Source organism: Anser brachyrhynchus, assembly GCF_964034855.1.
Source record: "Anser brachyrhynchus genome assembly, chromosome: 2".
Taxonomy (NCBI): Eukaryota; Metazoa; Chordata; class Aves; order Anseriformes; family Anatidae; genus Anser; species Anser brachyrhynchus.
Window position 1 is genome coordinate 85,128,476 of NC_137695.1, and position 26,380 is coordinate 85,154,855.

At 37.7% G+C, this 26,380-nt stretch overlaps 1 protein-coding gene across 12 annotated transcripts in view; it reads left to right on the forward strand.

Annotated features, from left to right (window-relative positions):
• The window catches only part of CTNND2 (catenin delta 2), a 645,658-nt gene that overhangs the window by 611,423 nt on the left and 7,855 nt on the right, over window positions 1-26,380 (forward strand). For 9 of the 12 annotated variants that reach the window (XM_080578781.1, XM_080578780.1, XM_080578782.1 and 6 more), the window contains 3 exons: window positions 3,713-3,838; window positions 18,459-18,585; window positions 22,801-22,932. In XM_080578781.1, the coding sequence (XP_080434907.1) occupies window positions 3,713-3,838; window positions 18,459-18,585; window positions 22,801-22,932 (385 nt within the window). The remainder of the gene's footprint in view (window positions 1-3,712; window positions 3,839-18,458; window positions 18,586-22,800; window positions 22,933-26,380) is intronic. The other 3 variants (XM_080578774.1, XM_080578775.1, XM_080578779.1) reach the window with 1 other exon arrangement.

The window sequence follows — 26,380 nt, forward strand, 5'->3', positions numbered from 1 at the left end:
TAGTTTGAATTCTGGTACGTTTTTGAGCTATGTTTACAGTAGAGTAATTTAGGATAGGTAGAAAGCATAAGAGCATTATCCTTTGTATTAATGGGGAAAGAAGGTGATATGTGTTTACTGCTAATACAATAGTAGTTGATAGATTTAGTCCAACTATATGACTGCATCAGTAAAAACATCAAAACCTCAAGCCCCACCACATCATGGGTAAGCAGCTTCAACCAAGACGACGTTGTACGCCTGTATGGTGAAGTCTAAATTAAGCAGCCTCTAAGGAAGCTGTCAAGTTCGGCTGTTGCATACAAAATAGCCAAAATTGACAGATTTCAGGGTGCCAGCTTCAGTTATATTGCTGAAAAGAATACTTGTGTGCACAGATTTTATTGTGCTGCTCGGTGTCTGACCAAATTGCCTGTTTCTCTGGGCCATTCAAAGCCAAAAACTGCAAAACTTGCAGCAACTGCAGTGACTCCATTAAGTTTATTGACCAAATCAAACAATATGCTCTGTCTCAAGGTGCTAGTGTATTTGGCTAAGAATACAAAGAATATCTTTAGAGAAGATACTCTCTAGATTTTTTACCCTGAAAAATGCAAAACTCTTCCACAAATCAGTGAGACAGAAGGCATGGAATATTACAACTGGTAAACCAAGTTAAGCAAGGGATTTAAGTGTTTCTGGAAGGAGAGTATCAGGCTATCTCTTGTGCTGTGTTTGAACAGAAAGGCAGAGCAGGTGGACAGAACAAACCCTGCCAGTAACACAGCTCCCATAGTCGAGAGCTCAGAGTTCTGGCACCCAGGAATTCCTCTGCAACGGGCTGATCCTGCACCCAGTGAGAAGCCCCTATTCATTTCCTAGGACCTTTCCATAAGGCCTCAAAAGCAAGATCGGGAATTTTTGCAGCCAACTGAACTTTCCTGGGGAGAGAGCTTAACTAGTCTGCAGCATCCGTTGTGTTCTGGGCTTCCCAAAATTTTGTAAAACAAAGACTGAAGGTGTGTGCATTGCTTTTGTTCAGCTGTTTGCCGGATCAGGAACATCGTGTCCATTTATTAATTGCTAATGTAAGAGGAGTTGCACTTCTATTTAAACTGATGGGTTTTCTTCTCAAATAGCTCTTTGTTCACCAAAAAGCTTGCTCAGGTGGAAGCTGTAGCTTTTCTGGCTCAGGAGAGTGATGAGTAGATTTCCCACAGCTGGAGCTGCAGTCTCAGTTTCTACTTGGAAAGCTCTAAGTCCACCATAACTTATGCACTGTGTTTGCAGAGCTGTGTCACACTGACAGCTTCTATCCAGTGCACTAGGATTTGCAGTTAATACCTATGGATTGGCTTTAATGGGATGCATAGACTTGTTAGGCTGGGCTGGCACGGAGAAGATACAGAAGGTAAATAGTCAGCATTCAGATCTGTGAGAGAGGACGCAGCGTTCACCGTCCAGTGTAGGCTTGTGCTTTGGGAAAAAAAGAGAATGTCACTCTCTGGTATAGTTAATATGGCACTAACCTAACGCAGTCCAAAAAGAAAAAGTTGTAAAAAGCATAAGTGTTTTCAGTCCTGAAAAGACAGAAAAAGAGCTTGACGGAACAAGAGGAAGCAATGAATTTAGTCTTGAAGTGAAGGAGTTGCCAGATGTCTTGCAGGTGCTTCATCATGGTGGAGTTCTCAAGTGATAGTGTTTAGTTTGCTGACTAACAGCTGAAACAGAAATCTAACCTGAAAACTTCCCATGTAGAGGAAAACATGGTTCAATCCCAAGTAAGCAGTGTTTAGATGATTCAGTGTGATTAATTTCTAAATACCACTAAAGCTTAGAAAGTAACAAAGAAGTGATCATTGCAGTTTTTCATCAGTAGATGAAATATTTTCTTCCAAAGAGTGACTTTAATGTCATGTCATTTTCAAACTTTGTTCTCTACAAGCAAGACTTAACATTTTCCTAACTGATCGTTTATTTTATCTGTGTCTGTTTTCAGGGGTCCATCCCTTAACATTTAAAATCTGCTTTTCAAAAGTTCCTAATGGTCACAAAGCCCACAGCCAGAGAGTGGATCAGTGGCTCAGCACTTAATGTAACACAGGTGGGGTAGCTGCCCAGCTTGTTCCTGTGCTTGAGATGCATGGGAGACTCCTCTTCTTGAACTATCTGGGCAGTTAGCGAGAGAAGTAAGTGCAGCTTAGTCTCTGGAGAGAGGTCCTTATGGTTGAGCACCCAAGCATGGCAAAAGGAGCTACTGTGGTGATTCTTTAAAGGCACCTATTTCCAAGTGAGGAACACTGGACCTTGCTCTAGTCTTTAGTGTAGTTAGCTGGCTGAAGATGTGGGGACGCCCTGGAAAACCCAGATGTGACTATAGAAGAGCAGACTTCCATTAGCTGCAGACGGTAGACTGTTTATCTCAATATTCAAGAAAATAACCAACTGTTCTTGAACACAGATAGCTTGTTAAATTGCATGAGGAAATTTGAGCAAAAGGGTTGTGCAAAAAGGGAAACTAAATGAGCTTAACATGAAAGAAAAATTATTAGCCTAAAACAAGCTTCAATTAGCATTAAATGCATGTAATATTAAAAAGCTGAAGGAACTGTCAGGAAGAATATGTTTTCTATTAATTGGTTTGCTTTGCCTAATCACTTAGGCTCCAGCAAAATATCTGTTTACATTCTCTCATTATGTTTACATTTACTCCATCTTCCAAAATATAAGTAGAGATCACAAAGAATTTGTAGAAATGATTTTTCTTTTCCATTTATTATCATAGGTTTCTGTTCTGCATAGAATAATAGAAATGCTTGTCCTATTCAGCTACTATATGAAAAAAATAGAGCCAATTACTTGAAATGAGGAGGCTGTTAAAGGTGGTTGTCCTTCAGTGTGTACCATGCCATTTACAGCAGGAAGAGTATTGTGATAGGTATTTAATGAAGTCAGAGTAATCACTCTGAAGATGGCCTTGTCTGTCATTGGATGGAAAAGATATTTAGAATTGCCTGAAGCCTTAAAAGCTGTTAAGCCAGTCCGGATCTAGGAGAAGACACTCTTTTCATGTGACTTTCAGAATAATAAACCAATGACTCTGTGAGAAGGTCCTTTGTTGCTAAATGTTCCATGAAAATTGCCAGCAATAAACTTCAAAACTCTAGGCAAGGGGTTTTAAAAATCTAAAGTCCTTTATTAAAATACACCTATTCACCCTTTAAAAGCATTAATTGCATCATGCTATCTTGTAGACTTGGAACACTTCATTTGGATTTTCTTCTGGCAAGGTTATCATCAGTCAGACATCCCCCCAAAAGATGCTGTCTTTAGGCAAAATTCGTCTGGTGGAAAGGTCTGTGCAGAACTTAAACCCTACATTAAGGTCTAAATTTCAAATCCAGAACATCAAAGTTCCTCGGAAAAGTGGCTTGACTTGAAGGAACCAACTATTCATGTTCTCAAATTGTTTATGTGCTTATGTATTTTCCTGTACTGATCTTTCAGTGGGACTTAATGTATTTCTATAAAATCAAGAAGGCCTTTTCAGATGAATGTATCACCCTTTTAGAAAAAGGGTGGATTAACTTAAGGTAAACCCCCGCACACACTGTAATATAAAACTGGATTATCTTTACAGAGAAGGCATTGTCTAGAGCCCATTTTTATATTAACTATGAAAATGCAAGTACCTGATTAATAAATGATTGACTGATTGATTGATTTATGGCAGTGGGCGGCCCCAAGCTTCAGTGTGGCTGAGGACAGAGGATTTTCACCAACCCACCACTCTGGGTCATGGCACGCTCAGCATACTCTCTCCCAGAGCCGAGAAACCAGAATCTATTCCCCAACCCAGGTATTCCGGCTGTCAGCTGACCAGTGTTGAATTGTTATGTTTAATGCGTACTGAGATTTGTACCCAAAAGAGTTCTACAGACGATGGTTGAATCAAAACTAGAAAAACCTACTAGAGAATATATTTTTAAATTATACATTTTAGTGTACTGAACTCTGTAGTTTCTAGACTGAAAACTGCTCACTTCACTGAAGGAGCAATCTCATTCCTTTCAGCAGTGTGAGTAAGGTATGCAGAGTTTTGCTTTCTCTCAGGACAGCATATACCAGAGAGGAACAAGTGGAGTCCATTCAGTTCCCTTTCAGTCATCCAATCATTTATGTAATTTTTTTTTTGATTGTCAGAACCTTTCAAACAGAAAGGCAGATATTGATAACCAGTGTGTTGCAATAGCAGATTAAATTTATCAAGAACTTAGCTTTCTTTTCTGGTCCAGTGGCATCCTTAAGAGAAAAGCAATAGCTAGGTATTTCAGTAAGAGGATTCTAGGTGAACTAGTATAGCTACAGGAAAATCAGTGTGTCCAATAGGCAATGAAATTCTTAAAGTGCTAATTTTCAAATTCTCTGTTAATAAAGAACAAGGGAGAGTTCCTTCAGCCTTAAGTGCAATGAGAATTAACACAACTGGGCATTTTTAGTAGAGGCATTATTTAAGTTAGTTATTAAAATTCCATTTCCTTAACCAGTATAGCTTTTTCTTTTTCTCCCAATATTTTTTGCATGAAGTGTGGTTCTGTGGCATTACTTAAAGAACAAAATAGTATCTTATATATATGTGTGTGACATTCAAGTAAATCTATGTAGAAACCTATATATATATATGTATATATTATTTCTGTTAAAATATTTAGAGAAAATAGGAGTTTAGATGTTTTTGCTGGTAACACAGGACACACTGGTTATGCTATTTCTTTCAGTTTATTTTTCCTCTACTAAATTTACCTGGAAGAGAGAAGACGTCAGAGGAGATCTCATTGTAATACCTCAGGCATAAATATCTGTCAAGGTTAGGGTAAATCCTTTAATCTCTATGTTACAGGAATACAATTTTTTAAATGCCCAGCATTTCATCATGGTGTGTGACATTCCTTTATTATGTTGATCAGGAATTAAGCAAATTCCTAAATTGATATTAAATAAAGGAAATGTGAAACATTCTTGTGGAGTTAACTTATTCAAGCATTTTGAAAACATCATCTGAGTAATTCTGGGAAATACAGACCCTATAAATAATATAGCAAAAAAATTATAGTCTTCAAATACACACTTCCTATTTCAGTCTTTCTTACGTAAAAAGATGTTACTTTTAAATACTTTTAAATGAACATTTTAAATGTGGCTTTTTATCAAATGGAAATTCAGTTACATAATTACAAAATTGTCATTGGTTTGAGTACCAGAGAAAAATTGGTATTACTGATTTTTGTGTTTGTGATTTGAATTATTATTAATTCTACATTTCATGCTGTATACTAGCTTCCAATGTTTGTGTTAAGATAGGTTTGCCCTTCCCAACACATGTGCAAATATGAAGTATTTCTTCATTAAAGTGAAGATACATTTCCTGTTTCACAGACAATAAGAAGTAGTAGCTGCAGGCCAAAGAATTACCTGTTAATCTTTTCACAGTCTTTCTTAGAGACAAAAGACACTTCAGTGGAATGATATGTTAGTCTGGAATTTTGTTTTTCTTTTTAGCTTGATACTATTTTTTCACCATGATTAGAACTAGGCTGCATCACCACACCTTATAAACTTACCATTTGACTTAACTCTTCTTTTGATTGCATATGCCTTCCCAGGGATTGATTTTCTAAGAGTCGTTGAAAACTGTCAAGAAAATTTTAGCATACGTGTTTTTTTCATTGCTGGTTTCCTGCTTAAGCAATACACTGTTTGTCTCTACAACAGAAGTTTACAAAATTTCTGAAATTTAGCAAGATCATTAAGTCTAAAGAGGAATTTTTTTAGATAAATTGAGCTGAACTATACAAGTAAAAACTTTGGGATATGCAAAAGTATTCACTCATGGAAAAATGGTATATAAACTGTTCTTGAACTGGAAAAAAAATGAAAGGAGGGAGATTCTTGGCATCTAGCATAACAGAAATATAGTAAGTCTTTTCACCTAGCTGTTTTATCATGATTTGGCAAATTTTTAAGAACAGTTTAAAAAAAAAAAAAAGCTGCATTTATATAGCTAAAGTATTGCAAGATGTGAAGTCAAACTGAATATTGTTCCGATTTTATTTTAATGCCAAGAACTGCCATTTCCTTCATGCAGCTGAGCAGATAATGTTCTGATTTTCCTGACTTATCCAACATATCAAGTATTATTTTTCCTAGTTCCTTTCACCTCTTTGGAATTCTTAGCAATACCAGACAATGCTAGAAAGAGAAGGGGCTGCCATTATGTTGTTGCAATTTTTTTCTATTTTGCATGACCTAAAGGTACTGTTACCTTTGACAATATATGAAATACCCCCTGTTCCTTAGTTTGTAGGTAAAGAGTACTGTGACTAGGACAAAGCTCAGCATTAGCTGAATAACAAAAGGGAAACATATTCTAGCCTAGTTCTGTGCTGAATTCTACTTCTAGCCTTTACATCTATACAAAGAGGGTAAAAAATCTTTCAGAATCCAAAATGCTAACAGTATTACATATATGGTGATGACAACACATGATGGAGTATCAAAACTTGTGTTTCTATTTCAGTCTTTAGAGGGAGATATTTTCAAATGTCTTATGCTTCTGAATTCCATCATATTTACTGTATAATAGACTTCATTTATTTTTGTAATTTTGTATTTGTTAAATTCTCTGTGATATTCCTCTCAAATGTTTGTTTCCAATGCAGTATCATGTACCATTCCTTTAGTCATGTTTCACTTATTTCAGTATTTGTTTCTTTGTAAAACATTTTATGTTTACTCCTGTATTTTAAATGTTAGCAATGAGATACAGTCTATACTCAACTGAAGATTCAATACTGATGATAGTATTTTCATGAAAACCATCCTGCATAGCTAAAGCCAAACTTTGCCTGTCCTTACAATATTTTGGTAGAGGCTCTTTTACTGAATGGTATTCAGAAAAATCAAATGTGATTACTAAGATCAGTTAAAGCAAAGTTAATCATCCCAGTCCTTGCAAATACACATATATCTGTGCGATTACATATCTGATATGTGCCAGTAAATATCTGTATGTGCATATATCTGTGTACTTGAACGTGTGTATGTAAAATGTACTCACAACACAGCATGGTCTTAGAACCTGCCTTTAAGCATGATGTCTGAACAGAGAGACTGGGAATTCCTAAAAGAATAAACCTTGATGGTTTGAGCTGTGAATGTAGAAAATACCTGCAGCTATGCATGACTGTGGCTTTCCCCAGGAGAGCCTTAAAGGCACGTTAGTGCTTTTTAACATTAGCATTGTAACAAGCAGTAATTCAAAAAGCAGATTCAGAAGTGGCTCTACTAAATTATCGGTAAGAGGTGTGTAGAAGCTGACAGCATTCTCATCCCAAACCTGCTTGTCTCAAGAGGTGCTAAACAAATAAGGAAAGGATCAAAGTTTTTTGAAACCATTCACTAGATTGAACCATACACGTATGTGATGCCAAAGCATTCTCAGCACTAATAGTGTATCTCTTGGTGAGCTCTAGTTGACTTTTGCAGGAACCACTAGGTATTTTTCACTTGAAAACCCAATTCCATTTTTAGATGTAGAAGTATAGATTTTAAAGACAGAAATTTAAACTTATGGTTGTGTAAAGTCTGTCTCTAAGGTACTCCACCTTTTGAACTTCACTGAAGTAAAGAACATTTAAAATGCAACCCAGGAGTCAGTATGTTTGACTTAGAGCCTTCTTTCTGAAGGGAATTATATAACTGAAGTTTCTTAAATATCCTTAGGGTAAGAGGGTCTGAAGAGGTATGCAGAAGTGGAAGGTCACATCTTCAGAATTCTTCCCCGCAAACGCACAGTTTCTCAGAATAAGACTAGGTTTTAATACTTGAATACAAAGCAAGAAAATTGTATGCATATCCTTTTGGACTGGGAACATTCCCACTCCACTTAAATAATGTATTAAAATTTTAAATATAGATTTAAATAAAACCAGTTAGTGGCAAACAAAACTTAGCTCAGTTCAGATGTTCAATACTGGAAAGTCCTTTTATCTGTAGATAAAAACATTGTCTCGTAATGATAGATGCTAGGGTAAACCATTTTTATTCATGTCAATCTTTATCCCAAAAATTCACTCAAGAAACACTTCTACCTTTCACAGTTGAATATCATCCTTAATTTACTTAATTTTTTCAATTTTTGCGTATCTAGGTTCAGACAGATAAAAGCACAGGCATGCAATTATGGGCAATAAATTCAGTTTTTTCCCAGCAAACTTGAACCAATGCATCAGAGGGCTGCTTATAGTTTTGCAAAGGAATCAAATCAGCAGAGCTTTTCCTAATAATGAAATATGCAAGCACAAGAGAGGGGATGGAAATTAAATTGCATTCATTATTATGGTTCTCAAAGTGTAATTTCTTTTCATGGGTAAACAGTCAATCTGTGATGGTATGGCACATAGCACTGGTCATCTTTTGCTGGTGCTCCTGTGTGATGCTGTACTTATGCTATCAAAATCCTAGTTCTTACAGGTTCTGTAAGGGATTAAAAGTGTTTGTTTAATGTGGCTAGAACATGTAAATTCAGTCAGAGTTTGATGAAATATTAAGCTCAGAGTTTGATGAAATATTAAGCTGGTAGGTCAATATCCTATTCTCAATTCTTGTATTTTCCACCTGACCTAATAATGGGTGGTGAAAAAATAGCTCGAAGTCCTTCCTATTTGTTTCCTCTTACCTTCCTAAAACGGCTAACAGAATACCAAAATGGCCTAAACATGTCTGCCATTTCAGACTCTGAGAAAGAACCCTTGTATTTTGAAAGGAGTCTCCTTTCTAGTACCCGTGCTTTGTTCTGAGCTGTTTTACTTCATTTACTAGACAATATAGTTCATCTTGATAAAAGAGCTGTAGCTTCTTCTTTCTTAAGGAGAAATGAAAAGTCTCGCTGACAGTTTCTAAATGGTTTTTATTACTTGCAGTTTTACAAAGTGCTTATAAAGTTGTGTTTCTTCCAAAGAGCTACAGGCTTTGCTGCAATAGTATATTCCGGTTTGATGTAACAGTACTAAAGGTCTTATTTACTGAACTGAAAACTCTTAGTGGTATTTCAGTAAAAAAGAATATGCATTTCTCTTTCTTAATGCCTGAGTATGTTCGTTAACTGGATGTTTGAAGATGAATGTCCTTAAAACTCATGCAGCTTAATAACAATCACTCAGATCTCTAATCTCTAATTTAGAGATCTAAAGATCTCTAAGTGTATTTTTGCAAGAACTTTTGAATGGAAACCAAGGACAGCAGGGTGTGATTTTTTTTCAGGTAGTGATTTTTTCTGAAGGGGCACCGATTCCGTGTTTGTCAGACAGCTACACACTTGAACAGAGTGATCCCCGGTGCTGCTCCTTAGGGGGCACAAAACCCTAAGGGGTCTTGGTCACAATCATTGTCAGTAATCCTACCATTTTCATAAGAACCAGCTGTGCAAATTTTGTTCTGATAATGATTTTATCATGGTTTGTGTTCACAGGTATAACAGAAAAGTTGCATTTGGTTGATTTATGATTTGATACATACAAAATAAGTAAGGTGTGTTGGATGGTTTTTTGGTTGGATTGTCCCTGACAAGAGCCAGAGATTGCATTTATAGGGCATAAACATGTTAAGAGAGCTTAACATTACTGGGATTAAAATAACAAAACAAGTCAAAAATTATTGTAAACACTTTCTTGCACAAAGTTTTCTTTGTGCATACAAGATAGAAGCAAAACCAGTTATTTGTGATTTTTATAGTTTAAATTGTAGCTTACATATCTGATGCAGGGCAAAATAGAAAAGGAGCAGAAGTTCTAGCTGAAGGGCCAGATACTGCATCATTTCCTGTGAAATAGATTTGAATAATTTTATTTCTCTATAAGAGGCAAAGTGATACTTTGAAAAATGAATTTATTTCATTTTATTGCGGTGTTTTGAAAGGTTTATTATTTGGCTGCATATAACGTCAGCAAAATGAGTAATGAACTCTGCTATATCTGAAATCTTGTCCTTGATGCTTTGCCTCACGTACAATTCCCTTTTCTTACAGCTATTTTATTCATCAGATTAGGTCTTGTCATCTTTGCAACTCAGACAACAGGAAATCAATAATTAATTATGGATAGGTAAAGCAATGCCTCAGCGACTTCCTGAACCCCCCCAGAGCTGCGCTGTATAAAACAACCAGGCATAGTTATCTAGTTGTTTTTCACTTGGCTAGATTTGGCAAGCAATTAACATATCTCTCCTTTATTGTGTGTCTCTCCACTGCTAAAATCAAGGGATGAGATCTAACATTATGGTAGGAGATGTGATTAGAAGATGATAATGCTACCAAAAAACATTTGGGGAGAAAAAAACAAACTGGACAAGGCTATCTGAGGTACTTTGAAAGGAAAAATGGGTGGTGCTCTCAGAAGTACCTCAGGCTTTGCGATGATAACTGAAAACGGGGGAGAGAAAATGTAGTAGATGAGTTTGGTGTGGAAGGCTGACAATCGGAGAAAAATGGCTCTGCTCGCAGGGTCGCTGAGGTGGCAGCTGGGGGGGTTGTGTCTCGTGTGGCAAAGTGAGTCTAACTGCTGATTGTGAAAGTGGCACTTTAAAGACCCCACAGAAAACTTAATAATCCTCATTCGGTGCCAGGCAGTTCTGTTGTGGTAAATGATTGTCTGACTGGGAGCTTTTTTTGCCTCATGCTGCCCTGCATGGATATTCCTCTTACAACTTCATAAGAAATTGAAGTTTCTCTGTGTCTGCAATGCAGATGTGGTCATTTATAAGTAAAATACATTTGTACGTTTAAATTCGGAGTAAAAAGGAGAGAAATCCTGAGGTCGAGCCCACTGCGTATGGTAAGAGGGGATTGATGCGGTGTGCATCCTGAGCACAGCCGCGCAGACCTGGCCAGGGAGTCCCTCAGTGGGGAGGCACCAAGGGCTGAGAGCCGCCGGGAGGAGTGGCTGTCATGGTGGCAGCTCTGCCACCCAGCTGGCTTGCTCCTTCCCCTCCCTTCCTCTTCACCTTCACTCAAGGGATTGCACTGCTCCTGTGATGCCCTCAGCAGGATCCCTGCCCTCTGCCTTCAGTTACACTGGGACAAGGGAGGGATGAGAGGCCTTCATCCCAAGCTCGTGCAGCTTCAGGTGTCCTCCTCCCAGCATAACATCTCGTCAGCAAGTACATAGCGCCATCATCAGAAGGCATGGAAAGCAAAATGTATTTTCCTTTGACCACTTCCACCTTCTTACAACTGCATGGTTCAAGTGGTTGTACTGTGAGCAACTTCATCCTAATGATTATAATATTTTTAAACCCCCCAAACCTGTGTAATATCTCTGTTTTAAGTAACTTTCTGGCTTTCATAAGCTGTGGAAATAAGACTATATACACAAATACTAAAACCCTCAAATTAATGTAAGCTTGGACGATCCATGTCTTCATTTCATGTATCTGTGGATTTTGAGGGCCTGGCTCATAACTATTTGGGAGAGGAGAGAAAACAGGAGAACTAGAGTCAGCATTCCTATGTCTTTTGAAGTTAGTGAAATTACACCAGATTTCCACCTGCAGACTTAATGCAGAATCAGTTTGAAGGATTTAACTCAGACACACACAACTAGTGTGTAAGCTGGGACAATGTCAGGATCTTACAGGCACAAGCCCTACCCCTCTGTTCAACAACATATCTTGAGTTCCCACTTCGGAAGTAAAAGACAAAACTCTGGGAGTATAAATGTCAATTTTCTCTTTATAAGTGTTCGTAACTTAGTTGATGGCATTAAAAAAAAAAAATCAGAGAAATAGATTAATTCAGAATACATCATGAAGCAGATCAATGGCCAGGAATTCCCTGCTGTTTTTGAGCTTTCCCTTAAAAAAAAAAAAAAAAAAGTGAATCTAGAAAGGACAATCTTCTCAAGAATTGTGTACTGATATTACGAATTGGCATTTTAAATTTAAACCCAAAAATTGAAGAATGCCTTTATTTTTTTAACATATATGGTCTATCTAGAACTAGTTGTTCTGTTTGTTTTTTTCAGGAGTGTGTCCAGCATCACTGAGGTTTTTAATTCTGTTGAAATCCCTCTTTCAAAGTAAACACACTTCGAATACAAAGGCAGGGGCCTTTTTAGAGAACAGCCATCTCTCCTGTCCTTCAGCAGCCGACATTTCCTTGCCAGCCACTTCACTGGCACACACAGAGCAGCCCTGCTAGGGAACTGAATATTCATGCGTGTTCAGGGAGGGTGGCTTGGGTCTGCTGGAATGGTGCTGGTGGGGAAAGAGAAGCCAGACTTGCTGTCTCAGCAGCAGTACTGATGGAGCAGCCTCCTGAGGAGCCCTGGGAAATGTATATGTTCTTCTTTCTGCCCCCTCTATTGGAACAAAATAAAGTAATCCCAGGTTGTAAAGCCTAATGATAAATTTGATGGTTGCTAAACATTTAAACTATGATATGTCAAAAATCCCCTTCAGGAGCTTAGTTAGATACATGTGTGGATCACCCCAGCCTTGTTATCATTTCCCGTTTCTCACTGCAGTCAAGTGATGCACATAACTTTCATATGTCGAAGTACATAGATAATTTGATACAGTTCTAATTTCTGTTATGTCTTATTAGTGTCGTGACGACACATTCCAGTGAAGAATTGCCCAAACCTGTGTAAGTCTGATGCGCCTTGACTTAGTTCACATCAGATTTATCTTTTACTGTAGACAGTGTCATACTGGAGCACACCAGTCAGAAAGTTTCATGTAACCCTTTCAGCAGGGCCTGAGCTCGTGAAAAAGGCAACACCAGAAACTCCTGCAGCAATTTCTGGCTGAGTTTCAAAGCAAGTACATCCAATGCTATGTACTTTCTTACAGGCACCTTGCCTTATTGCACTATCATCCACTTGTGGTGGGTCTAGTTACTGTTTCCTGCAAGTGGTTGCCTAGTAAAATTTTACATTTTTACAGCTTTTTTTTTACAGCTACCACAAGCAATTATTAGTACAATTAATATACTGGAACCAGCAAAATGCTGGCTTACAGGTAGAAAGGAGGACAAAACAAGTCTGGTCCTGTATGCTCTAAGTCATTGGGCTGTTAAATCAAACATGAGCAGGATCAGGCCTGAGGCAAGAAGTAGCATGGTGGGGAGTTTGCAGGCTGAAAGGGGGGAGGGATACATCCTCTGTAGTTTCTTGGGGTTTAGCTGTTTCAGTATCAGAGTTGTTGCATCGTTTTTGTGTTTTTTCCCTAGTGAGATTTTTTCTGCTTTTGAGAAGTTGCTTTTTCTTCCTGCCAAGGATGTTCGGACCTCAGTGGCCAGGAGTCACTCAGGGCAGAAAATGCTCTTCAGAGTGGACAGATATTTCTCTGTTTGCAGCCACAGTAGTTTTTCTGTACCACTGGTTACTTTCAAGTCAGTGTCATCCTATCAGCCGATCAGCATAATCCACCAGAGGGTAGGGTTTCTTTTATTTTTTCTGCATGGCAGTTCGCATCTGAGCTGATGTGGGATTTCTTTCTGAGCAGATGCCACAAGGTCATCTAGGCTGGCCATATCTGTCCCCATCTGTGCCATGTTTTGTCCCTTAGCCACACCATTTTGTCTTACCTCCTTTCACCTCCCGGGTCTGTGAATTCTTCAGGCAGGAGCTCTTTCCCCATTGTGTCACCGTGGTGTCGCTTCCAGTCAGCGTTTAATTTCATTCAGTCCTCTTGGTGTTACTGTACTACAAACGAGATAAATAGCGTGTATGGTATCACCCACCTCAGGAGGTCATCACCTGAAGTCAAGGACTCTGCTACCACAGAGCTATGGAAATTTGAACACAACTGGAAATTGTGTTCACACAAAAAATTTGAGCACAATATGGAAATTTCAAACAGAATAGAAAACTACTCTCTCTTTTCTCCTACATTTTAAACATGAAAAAGAATAATGGAGAAAACCCAAATTATCTTTTCATAAGATAAAATACCTAGGTAATAATAGGTATTTGGCACAGTAAGCTTAGTCACCCTGACTAAATAATTATTTCATATGGTCCTGAAGAAAACTATTTTAAAAATGACTCTGAGTTGAGCAGGGAGACCAAGGACCTGTTGACTCCTTAAGCCCAGTAAAAGGTGTTCAGTGAGACTACAATATCACACTTGTTTTCTGCAATGATCCAACCTCCACCCCAAATGTAATCCCTGCAGCTTTCCAAAGAGCACGTGATCAGAAACACATCATTGCAGATCGAGCTCTAACACATACCCTTTAACATCTGACTTAATGGAGTGCAATTGAGGGAAAATGCATATATTCATTATAGCCAAAATATAGAGAAAGGCACAACAGAAGATATTTTGGAAGAGATGACAGGAACACAGGATGATGTTTCTGTACTGTGGTTGTTCTGTGCCTTCCTGTAGTGTGCAGTTGCTACCTATTAATGAATTGCTGCCAGTTAACAAATGCTATCCATTCTGTAACAGAACTACATTGAATTCCTTTTCAATCTGTCAGGTCCTTTTGTCTCCCTCTTCCTCTCCTAGATCATGTCTGTGGCTGGTAAATTGGCTTCTGAAATGCAGTCTCACACTCTTTGCTGTTGAGTTAGCTTTCGTCTCTGCAGGACACTTATATACTGTACCTTTAAGCACCCAAATCAATTTAATTAAATTTCATTACAGGCACTAGAGCTGAAACAAACTAATGAAAGCAGCCATCATGTCAGGTGGTATTTATCTCGGCATTAAATTGAAAATACTCCCTTTAGGCTCTTAAAAATTAGTTTCAATATTTAACACTAATAGCTTTTGGAATTGTTGATGGGGATAGTTTTAATGAATTTGTTACAAACTGTTTACCTTTCCAAGGAAAGGAACTTTTTTCTTCCAACAGAGGAGAGCTAAAGACAGATCACTTAAAATTATTAAAGTTTTGGAATACTGTGGCATCTGTGAGCTGGCCAAAATGCTCTTGAGAAACACCGTGAAGTTGTTCATACAGTGACAGTAATATACCTTGTTTAGTCAAAAGCAATGCCAAGTCACAGCTATATTCATGTTAGAGTTCACTCTTGGCCCGACTTGCTGAGTTGATCATGCTTGCGTACTTGAAAGTTATATAGCACATTTTATTTGAAGACTTTATAACAGGCACTACCCCCAGCAAAGAGAAAAGTTAAGATCTGCAGGGAGAAGAGGGGCAAAAACAGAGAATGCCATTGCCAGTATCCTAGCTGTAGCAGGATTTCATTCCCTAATGGTGAGATACCTTGCAATGCTCTTGGTGAGGAAGCAATGCTGACAAAGTATCTATTGATACTCCACAAAACAGAACTGGTACCAAACACAGTTCCTCTGGAGTCTGTGGGACCGTGCACATTACAGGGATTTCATCCACTTCCCATCGGAATAGTGGGTCTAGATATTAATGTGAACAATACAGAGAGAGGAGGGAGTAGGGAACGGGAGGAAATTGGGGCGTAGAGAAAGGTTCGGGTCACTTTTTTTTTCTGATTTAAAACAAAAAGAAAGTATTTAAGCTACTCACGTACTAAGTTCACACTGTAAGTTTGTAGAAGTTTATGTCCATTCATGGAGCACAATCATGCCTCCTATATTCATTTTCTAACTCGTTTGTAGTTGTCACAGCTTGTAAAATTCCAGTTTCTAATGTGGACAGGATCTAGAAAATCCAAACTTGCACTCTGGCTTTAATAATTCATAATTCATAGTGTTACTAAGCATTCAGCTTTTAATGGATAATTAGAAAAAAGATTTATCTGGAAAAGATGGAAGACTGTAACAGGGGCTTTGTACACCTCCTTTCAACAGGGGTTGACTTCCCTGTAAAGAGTTTTTCCTGAATTTCCTGAATTTTGATGGTTCCCTTTGCAAACAATCCCAGAGTCTCACTGAAGCAGCTCAGGCTTTGCTGAGGTACTGGAACAGGTACAAAGTCTCCAGCACACTCCACAGGCTCAGTCCCTTGATCATCTCGATCAAAGGATGCGTCAGGGAGTGCTATGCCTTTGCTGTGACCCACATGTCAGGGAGTTATTTGTGGGAAACAAAAGTGCAAAAGGATGGTGTGCATGGCCATGCGTGCATCCAGATCCATGGGGCTGGAAGCATTGCCTCAGCATGGCAGGTATCTCATTCTCTTGCAGGTAGACGGGAATAAAGAGCCTTTTCCTTCCTCTTTTATCAGATCTAGAGTCTGGTCCCCTTGGTATTTTCTGTTTCAGCAAAGGAGTCCGCTTAAAAGAAATAAATGGTTAGAAAAATGTAACACAGTGAATTATAGAGGTCACCTTTCTTAAAAGAACTTCAGACCCCAGAAAACGAGAAAGAGTGGAACCATTTTTCCTCAGCAGGATAAAGACATGGGCTTCTCATATTTGTGGCTTCATTTTTATAGTAGAAAAAATACCATGGAAGTTACTGTTTAATGGGAGATGTAAAAATAACACAAAGTATTTTATACAGTCTTGACGCTTGGATAAGATGATTAGACGTAAGCTGTTAGTTACAACTATAAGCTATCAGGTTCTTTTTAAAACTCTGTATGTAAGTATTGAGAGGTTTCTAATAATTTCCAATTTGATTCAGCATTAAGTAGTTAGGGGGTTACAGATATTTTTGTTAGCGCTCTTGTTCTCCCTCCAGGTTGGAGGACACTGCTTGTGCAAAAGTGGCTTGTTGGAAATGAAAGATCAGAAATAAAAATTTTTGGCTTAAGTGGTATTAAAGATTAGCTGTTTCCTTTTCAAGAATTCTTGCTGTCGTATATTGATTAACCAGTTTTCTTCCTCATATTTTCTTACATGACTGTCATGAAATACAAGATGCAGTTCATTAACATGACTGACCCCTGTGGACATATGCTCACTACCTATTTTAGGGAAAATAATGACCCCACTACAAAAGCCATGGCCCAGATTTCACTCCTCCATTTTTTTTCTTCTAAACTTATGACTGAGATATACACACGTTTATACAAATGCATTATGTAAGGAGTACAGACGTTCAGAATTTGTAGTTAGGTGTTGAGTCTGTCTCTCCTAATGTACTTACAACGTTTCCCTCTGCATCAAATGTAAGTGCCTTCTTTCTTCCTGCTGTTTTCAAAAGCGAAGCGTGTCACACTCTTGCTGAGTTCTATTTCACAGAAGTTTAGTGGAAAGGAAGCATTGAAGCCATCCCCTATTGCAGCTCGGAGAGCCTGGTGCCTGTGGAGGGCACAAAGCTGGAGAGTTGGCTTGGGCCAAGGCAGAGGTGGGAGAGGGTGGGCGTCAGAGCTGGGTGTCAGGAGCAGCCCCTGGTAGGGGGGTGGGAATGTCCTTTTCTGCCCCAAGGCGGAGTTACTTTTCTATAAGCAAGAGCAAAATTCCAACTGTTTTTTGTCAATATTATATAATGTTTTTGGTTTTTTATCTAGCACAGCATTTCACTGCAACATTTTGTTTAGTGCCATGCCAGGTGCTTGACTCAATTTCCACTGAGCACAACAGAAAGCAGGCATTTTTAGAAGGATTATATCTTCAGTGTGAGACTGGGCAAACTCAATTTGTTTTACAGAGTTAAATTTAACATTAAACAGTGATAAAGACACTTAAAATCTGTAAATACTTTAAGACATCTGAAATATTGTGGTTTACTAAGGGCACTAGCTAAAGTCAATTTATGCTCTCACAATACTTTCAAACTATTTTTAGTTTCCATTTTAAAATGTAAAGTTCATAATTTGGGGTATGACATTGTATACAAGAACAAAATGTGAAACTCCCTTTTTATTTCGAAACTGGCAGTTTCTAACATTTTTATTACTTTCTTTTCTTAAAATGCATCACTATTACCAGTCTTAAATACAAGACATACAATTTCTTTCTGTGCATCTTGGAGAAAAATGCAATGAGGAAAATGAATAGATTCTTTTTCACTCAGTGTGAACAAATAGGCACTTAATGTACTTTACTAGACTGCAGATACCCAAATAGTCAGATCAATTTTGATAATCCTGCAGCTTCACCATCTACTTACTCCATTTCCTAATAAGTCAGAAATGATTTAAAGCAAAACCTTGTGAAAACAGGCAGTTTCATGACTTGGAATATTTTCAGATCATTTAGAATGTGAAACTAGAGGCAAGGAAAAAGACAGAACTATTAAACAAATAACTTAAGACATTGTTCAGTGTTTTCATAATATGAATCTTTCCGAAATATGATACTTTACAGAACTTTCTGCATTTTAATTTTTCTTGTGGTGTTTCAGTACAGTCAGCAAGTCAAATCCTGCACCAGTAAGACTATTTGCCACCCAGTGGCAGGAAAGAGATAGTAGCCTACTTGTGTATAAGTAGTAAAAATAAACTAGAGAAAAATACTCTGTACTTAATACCAGGAACTGCATGGCGTATTTGCTGACTGCTGTCACAATGTTTGATGTTGCAGGACGGATGGTCACAGTATCACTTTGTAGCCTCATCTTCAACAATAGAAAGGGATCGGCAAAGACCATACTCTTCATCACGCACGCCCTCCATCTCTCCCGTGCGCATGTCTCCTAACAACCGCTCAGGTAAGTGCAGCCTTCCAGGGTTGAAGTAAAGACAGAAATAATCCATCATTGTCTTTTTTCTCTGTTAAGCAATGTCACTGGCATGCAGATCTGTTAAGAATGGTGAAATAGCACAAAATGCATTATTTACTCTTATCTGAACTATCCATTCAAAGCAGGAATTATTTTTATTTTTTTGCATGACACTGTGCAAGTTCTACAGCAGAAAGAATATTACTTTTTCTTATTTACTAATTTACTATGCAGTGTTTTCCTGATGGAAATTAGCTGACTAGATCTCAGGGTGATTAAATCTATTGTTAGCATGAGGAAACTGTTACTCTTTTTGCTAGTCATGACAACTGTTAAGTTGTTTATGACCACTCTGTACATCTGGCAGAAGTTGAAAGATCTACATTATTTTTGTCAGCGTTTATTCTGATTATATGCGAATGTGTGTATGTGTATATGTGTACATACACATGCATATGGAAGCTTAATAAAAGATTGACTACAGGTATTCATGTAATATTGATAACATATTTAGACCAGCTATCATTAATTCTGTACAATCCCTGCAAGGAATTAATGTAAGTATGGCAATTTACACCTCCATGTTAATTTATTTTTCTGTTTGGAAATCTGAGCATCTTTTCATCATCTTATTCTAAGGTAAAACATATCTTGGTTAGATAAAATCATTCTCAGTGAAATTCTTTTAAGGTAAACAGAGTAAAACAATTTTACTACTTGCTCAATCAAATGCTGCCATTCCATAGGTATACTAGGAATTTAGAATTAGGCCAAACCAATTATTGCCATCAGCATCATGCACTAGATACATTTTTAAGAAAATAGTTTTAAGTATCTATTAGCTGTGTCCTAGTCCTGCAGAGCAACCACTGAGGAAATTTGAAGTGGCCAGAAATACAGCCCAGTGAAAGCTGCTATTGACCGTCATTACACAAGTCTGTCTGCAAAGAATTCCTTTTTTTTTTTTTCTTTGCCTTTTTTGTTCACAATCTTATTTTGAACACCAGTGCAAGGCACTTGAAATGTCTGTCCCTGAGACCTTAGTTCTGTCTCTGGCCAGAACTATCTCCTCACTTCTGTTGCTTATAGAACATACTTCAGAAAAATTTCTTATGAATCTTACTGCTATGAGGAGTCATCAGACGAATGGCAAAGGACAAACGTAGTGGCTGTTTCTGAAGGAAGAGGCGCCCATGTGATTACAGACCGGTCAGCTCAACTTCATGCTCTAGAAAACTGCTGGAGCAAGTAATCACAATCTGAACACCTCAAAGATAATAGGAACATAAGATGCTGCTTAGGAGCATCTACTTCTACGTTGTAGTGCAAGTTACTGTCTGTCTGGTAGTACCCATATCAAATCCAAGCATTGATTCAATAGGATTTGTTCTTGTAATTCCATCTGAATTTCTTCCACAGCATAGTTGCAAGGCTTTGTGGAAAGGTATAGCCAGTAAATGAAATCTACAGTAATAAGTAAGACTATTTCCCATGTGATTTTTATAGGCAAGCTAGGGCAAGCTAGCAAACAGTCCAGAAAACATGGCAACACAAAACAGACTGAAAGCCATTCTTAAAGAATAGGTGTGACTTTTTGCTAAATGGAAGCATATTTTCCTTGGAGGTTTGTCTTGAGTCGAGGACTCTTCAATGTTTTTAGTAATGACCCTGGTAATACACAAAGGATGCCAGTTAACTTTGCAGGTGACGTAAACCTAGGAGAGACTCACCTACCCTGGAGGGCTTCAATAGAATTCGGAGTTGTCCTGAGACATTGGAGATACTGCCCAAAGGGAAACAAAGATCTGATCCTTTACAAATAAGTTGTAAGGGGAATACCTAACTAGATGGAAGTGCATTAGAAATGATTTAGGGGTTTTTGTCAGTTGCAAACATATATCAGGAGATGGAGAAATAGGGATACAAGGACATACTGAATGGACTGTAACTGTTTAACTCAAAGAACAGAGACAAGATGAGGGCAGCGAGAAGAGGTACACACCAAATCTTCAAACATGTAACAGGCAGCTGCAAAGAGGCATGGTATGAACTTTTTCTACTTTCATAGCAGACAAATGAAAATAATGAGCAGCAAGGAGTCAGGTTAGCTAGACATTGAACATTTCCTAATGGTAGGAAAACAAAACACTGTAATAAACTGCTTGGAGCAGTTACGTGGTCTCTGTCATCAGAGATCTTTAGTTGTAGACAAAAGTCTGTCAAGAATTATTTTGGTATAGTGCATCCTACCTATTTGAAGTAAATGAACCCATAATGTCCCATCCATCCCGAGGACTTGGAGATACAATACTTTATGTAGTGTAGAAAGCTCTGTCTATTTTGTATACTTTAAAAATAAGAGGAGAAAGTCGTGATATTACTTTTCAATATGTCGACTACTGGATTTATCTCTGCTTCCAATAAAAGCTCTGGAGGAAGGCAATTTTGGATTTTAACACTTGCCAAAAGGCAATTGTTCTAAGATGAGAGGAAAGGTATAATTTCTACAGGGAACAGAGAGAGATGGTTTTGTCCTTATCAGTCAATTGTATTCAAAACACTGGAATACTTTAAAGTGTTACCAGAGTATGTGAAACAAAATGCATCCAAGTGTTAGTTACCTTTTCAAGGTATGCATTCTGCTTTGTTCCCTGTTGGAGTCAAGTCCCCATTAGATGATATGGTGACTTAATGTCATGTTTCTTCATATCTTCATATTTGCTGCCTTTATCGTCTTTAGAATTACATCAGTATTGACAAGAAACTTGAAAGCAATCCCCAGTTTAAATTCCTTCATAAGAAAAGCCATCTGTCCCACATTTGCTCTGTAAATTCAGAGGCTAGGGCCAGCAGAACCAGTTTGAACAGAATTCAGCATCACTGTGCAAGGAGGGATTCCGTGCTCCTTAACTAAAAATTATAACATGGTTTAGAGATGCTGAAAGACATTTCTTATTTTTTTTATTTTTTATTTTTATTTTTATTTAGAAATGACATTGCTATTGCTTTGGAAATTATTTTAACATCTTGAATGTCTGGGTGGCAGCTGGGGAAGGTGTAGAAATATGCACCAGCAGTTTAGCTATTTGTCTACCACTATGCCTTTACTAGGCTCTGGGATGCTCACCTTGTACTCCCTCCCCTCCCCTTCCCTCCACAACAGGGAAAGTGCACGGTATCTCCCAACACCTAAATCACTGAAGTCAGTTCACTTGCAATCCGTTATTTTTGTCCCTGCTTTTTTCTCCTTTTCCTGTCTAAGCATCACAAGCTGTGAGTCTTTTTGATCAGCGCCACCTTCACATTCTCCAGTGCATGAAAATCACATACAAACCCGGTTCTCCTCCTAGTCACCTGGCACTTCCCTGCTTTTAGCTGTAGCAGGAGTTTCAGTTAGCCTCTTTCTTACTGACTGAGAGCCAGTCTCTTTCTTATTGACTCAGAGTCAATTGTGGAACAATAATATGAGCCAATTTTTTTCCATAACATTCCCCCCCAAACCTCCTTTTTCAGCTGTCTCAGCTTCTAAACACTTGCAGAGTTTCCCAGCACATGATGAAAGAAATATTGTTTTAATGTCGACTGTTCCTACATGGATAGTTAGTGACAGAGAAATTATTTGACTTACCTTTAAGTGTTAGGGATTCTTCCTACGTGTTTTCCATGAAAAAACATCTTTCTTTTCTTCCCATTCCCCTTAGAACTATTTCATGGGCTTGTTTATTTTCAACAGAGAAGGGAGGAATCCATTTTATAAGGGCTTTTCTCCTTTTATATTTTTTTTTCTACCCAATTGAAAGTTAAGGGTCTTTTAAACAGAAATGAATTGACCATTTTGAGAAGAAAAGCAGAAGTACGTATACCGGAAAGTTTTGACACACTTTTTTTTTTTGAGTCTGAAAAGCTAAAAGGGAAAAAAAAATAATATTATTGTACTTTTTCTTAATGATCACCTTAGATGATGGGTGTAAGTAAAAAAAGGTGAAAATGATATTTGGAATTAATAAATCATATTAAAACATTTGTACTGTATTTAAAATAACAGCATGTTTTCTTTTCTTTCATAACATGGAGGTGTTTCTTCAAACAGCTTGACATTAATCTGCTAGCAAATACATACTTTACTAAAATGTTTACTTTAGAGTTAAACACTACATTCAGTGATATGTGGTGAGAAAAAATAAATCCATTTTTATGATCTAGCAAGTGCCCCAGCCTCACCTCGGGAAATGATCAGCCTAAAAGAAAGGAAAACAGACTATGAATCAACTGGAACGAACGCCACTTACCATGGAAATAAGGGAGAACACACTTCTAGGAAAGACACCATGACAGGTGAGATTATGCTTACATAGCATATGTAAAAATCAGCTGTGATAGACGGCTGATTTTATAAGGTTGCCTGAGTTTATTGTAATGTTGAAAAGAGTTAACCTGCTTTGGCTGATTCCAAAGTTTTAGCAACCTTGAGAAATACAACTGAAGAAGTACTTGATACTAATGATACTATGTTTTGCAAAAATGATTTGTGAAGACCACGATTCTTTATAACAGAAAAGGCTTTAAAAACACTTGTTCATTTCTTTTCAATTTTGTTTTCTTTTCAGAAGGAAGTGGGTAAATCCAGCTTATATTAACTAGTGCTGTTTCTGTAAGCATGACAATGGTTTAGCACTTGTGGTGATCCCTAATGTATGTCTTTTGCTGGGAATGGCTTTCTGGGACCAGTTAGATGTTTTTACATGTCACTCATTCCTAGGAAATTCAGTAGCAGTTTGGAAAGTCTATCCCCATTGCTCTCATAGCTAGGCTGATTTAAATACAAAAATGTTCTTGGTGTGTGTTACGGCATCTATTGCAGGTTTTAGTGAAGGCCTCTCTCTCCTAGTGAGCTCATTAACCTGTTAACATTTCAGTAACTACAAAATGTTGACTCTTTTGTCTAGTACAGCATCTCTTCTTTAATTCTCTGCAAAATAAGTGTTGATCTCCATCACTGTTGCACAGACTTACATAACCTTTGTTGAGCGTTTTGTTATATTTGCACAGTGCTGAGCGTCATTGTGTCTTCTCCACCAAATGTTACCTTGGTGCAAGTAAAAAATTACAGCGAGGAGTCATTCTGCACTTTCTGCCTGTTACCTTTTCCCCTCCCTCTGCGTAGGTTTTGCTCAGAGAATGTCAGAATGGGTTGTCCTAAGCTCACAGGGACACCAGTACTATGCTGATTAGGTGTCAAGCCCTCCATGCTATAGTGTCTGCTTTCAAGACATGATATGACTCATACAGCTTCTTCTGTGCTACACACCGTTGTGTAATCAAAATCTAAAGGCCAGCCTTTGAACTTGTGTCAAAATGCAAAACAGAACATTAATTAGCAAGAAAGTAAAAGTCAGAAGAAGAGAAATGACAGTCAAGAACATATGGAAACCACAGAAACGATGAGTGTCTTGAATCGCCTCTGCAGGATACTACATGGAATTGCAGAGAATTCTGTCAAGGTACTGTATTTAATGTATCTATAACATTTTGGGTGTTTCATAGTTACTACACAAAACACTACTACAAACACTTCAGTGGTCATTACTTGTGTAATTGTGAGGACAAGACTTAAATTTTTTCATTACTTTTTCAAGGATCCAGGTAGAGGGAATCTAAGGAGTAAGAACAGCAGCTGAAAAGGCAGAAACATTAGTATTTCATTTTAGCTGTGTCTGCAAATTAGATGACCAGATTATATTAGAATGTTCTCAAGAAAGGGTTTTCACATGGAAATTCTGTGCTTCCTTGCAGATAGTAACTTATTCTTTCATGTCTCTCCCCACTTCAGAAAATTATTGATTGCTTTTTCCCCATCCCTTTTCATTTTGTCTTTTACTGGAGTGCTTACGTTCTCCCATATTTCCTTTCTCTTTCTATATAATTTTAGGAGCCTGAGGTTTGTACTTCCCCAACAACCTTTGTTCCACTTTGATTTCTGCTTCCTGCTTTCCTTTAATATGTTTGTATTTTATCTGTTCTTATTGATCTTTTGGGTTGGCTCTTAATAAGAGAACTCAAGGCTCTCAGCATCATACTTGACTATCCATTATTTTTCAGTTACTGAGCTCAGTGAGAAAAATCAAAAACAAATTGATAAGTTCTATAATACTTCAGAATCTTGTATAGACATCGTATGAATGGATATGGAATTAACAAATCACTTGCTCTCTCTTTCAGATCACCAAATCTCTGCTCATTTGGTCTGAGCTCAAATTAAGCACTATTTTAAGAACAGAAGAAAATAACAGAAGGAGTCCTGCTTGTCAACATTGGACGTGAAATTTGTATAACTATCTGTAGCTCATTAAATAATAAATATTTCATTAAAGAACAATATAAAATACAGTATTTGTGATTTTAATTGTAAGGCATTTTGGCTTTGCTTCTCCGGTCTAATGTAAGTTCATGTAGCAAGTTTATTCCAATGCCTGTATTTCATTTTGTGCATCAAATAACGCATTGCAGCTCATACATCCACAGAGCCTATGGGACTTAGATAAATGTTTTTTCAAGTTCCACCTGGCGTATACATATTTTGAGCTGCTCCTGTGTTTTGTGCCAAACTGATGTATTACACAAAGCTTTCCTTGACTTATGGATTTACAGAGAGTGTAGAGCTACAGCTGTAGTCCCAATTTATCCACACCTGTCTCCATGCTCTTCTCCAAAGCTCTTCTCAGTTTATAGTTCAAAAATTTTATGACCTCTTGGCTGGGACTGAAATGAAGGTTTGTTGATGGATTTTTGAAGTAGAAATGTTGGCTTCTTGCCATTGTGGAGAGTTGTCAGGAAGCCTCTGGGAAAAAATGGAGAATCTATGAAGTAAACAGTTTGGCTGAAAATGATAACTTATATTGATTTCACAAGGACAGCTAAAAAATAGAGGAACAATATCAAAGTTCTCATTGCCCTCTTCACTTCGCAGGTTTATGATGCCTTGTATATTTACAATCCATCTTCTCTTTTCTGTAGAAAATAATAACCAATAATAAAATTTTATCACCTAAAGTATATTTTTAAGACAAAAACTATTATAGTCCTTTAAAAAAACACAGGAACTATAAATGAATGTGATAACGTTATTTATGCCTTGGTGCTCTCCTTCAGAACAAAGAAGATAAGCTTACTGTATACTATCATGGGGACTCTACTGCAAAGTTTCTTTTACTTTGTTAATTCCCTTACTGAACTAATATGTGCATTACAGTCTGCCTTCTGTTTCTTTGCTTCCACCAGCAGAAACTCCTGATTAGTTTATTCTTTTGCTTATCAGTAATCTAACATCTGTACTTTTCTCATTTCAGCTTACTTATAAGTCCCTGCACTGTCTAAACACAAACAACCACAGTCTGTTATAGTAGATAGAGATGCTCGGGTTACTTGAACTTATTACTACTTTAAGAAACCACAGTACACTGTAATCTTTTGTCATGCCCTTTCACCACACAAGAAGGTGACAGTGGTAAGTGACAGTCTTGAACTAAATTTTAGAAAATGGGGTCCTGCTGATGGCAGTAAAAAAAAGCAGGCTATGCAATACTGGCTGAGGATGACTACCTGCCCAATTGATCTTTCCTTTCTTACTATCAGTCTGTGTTTGTGAGTGTAAAAGGTTAGTACCTTATTATTTGAAAGTGTCTGTAAATCAGTTCTGAATGAATACTTTTAGGAGCTGAAAGTTGAATGTTAAACCATGAGCCAAGTGACTGAGATATATGGGGAGGGCTTTGGTCAACGATAA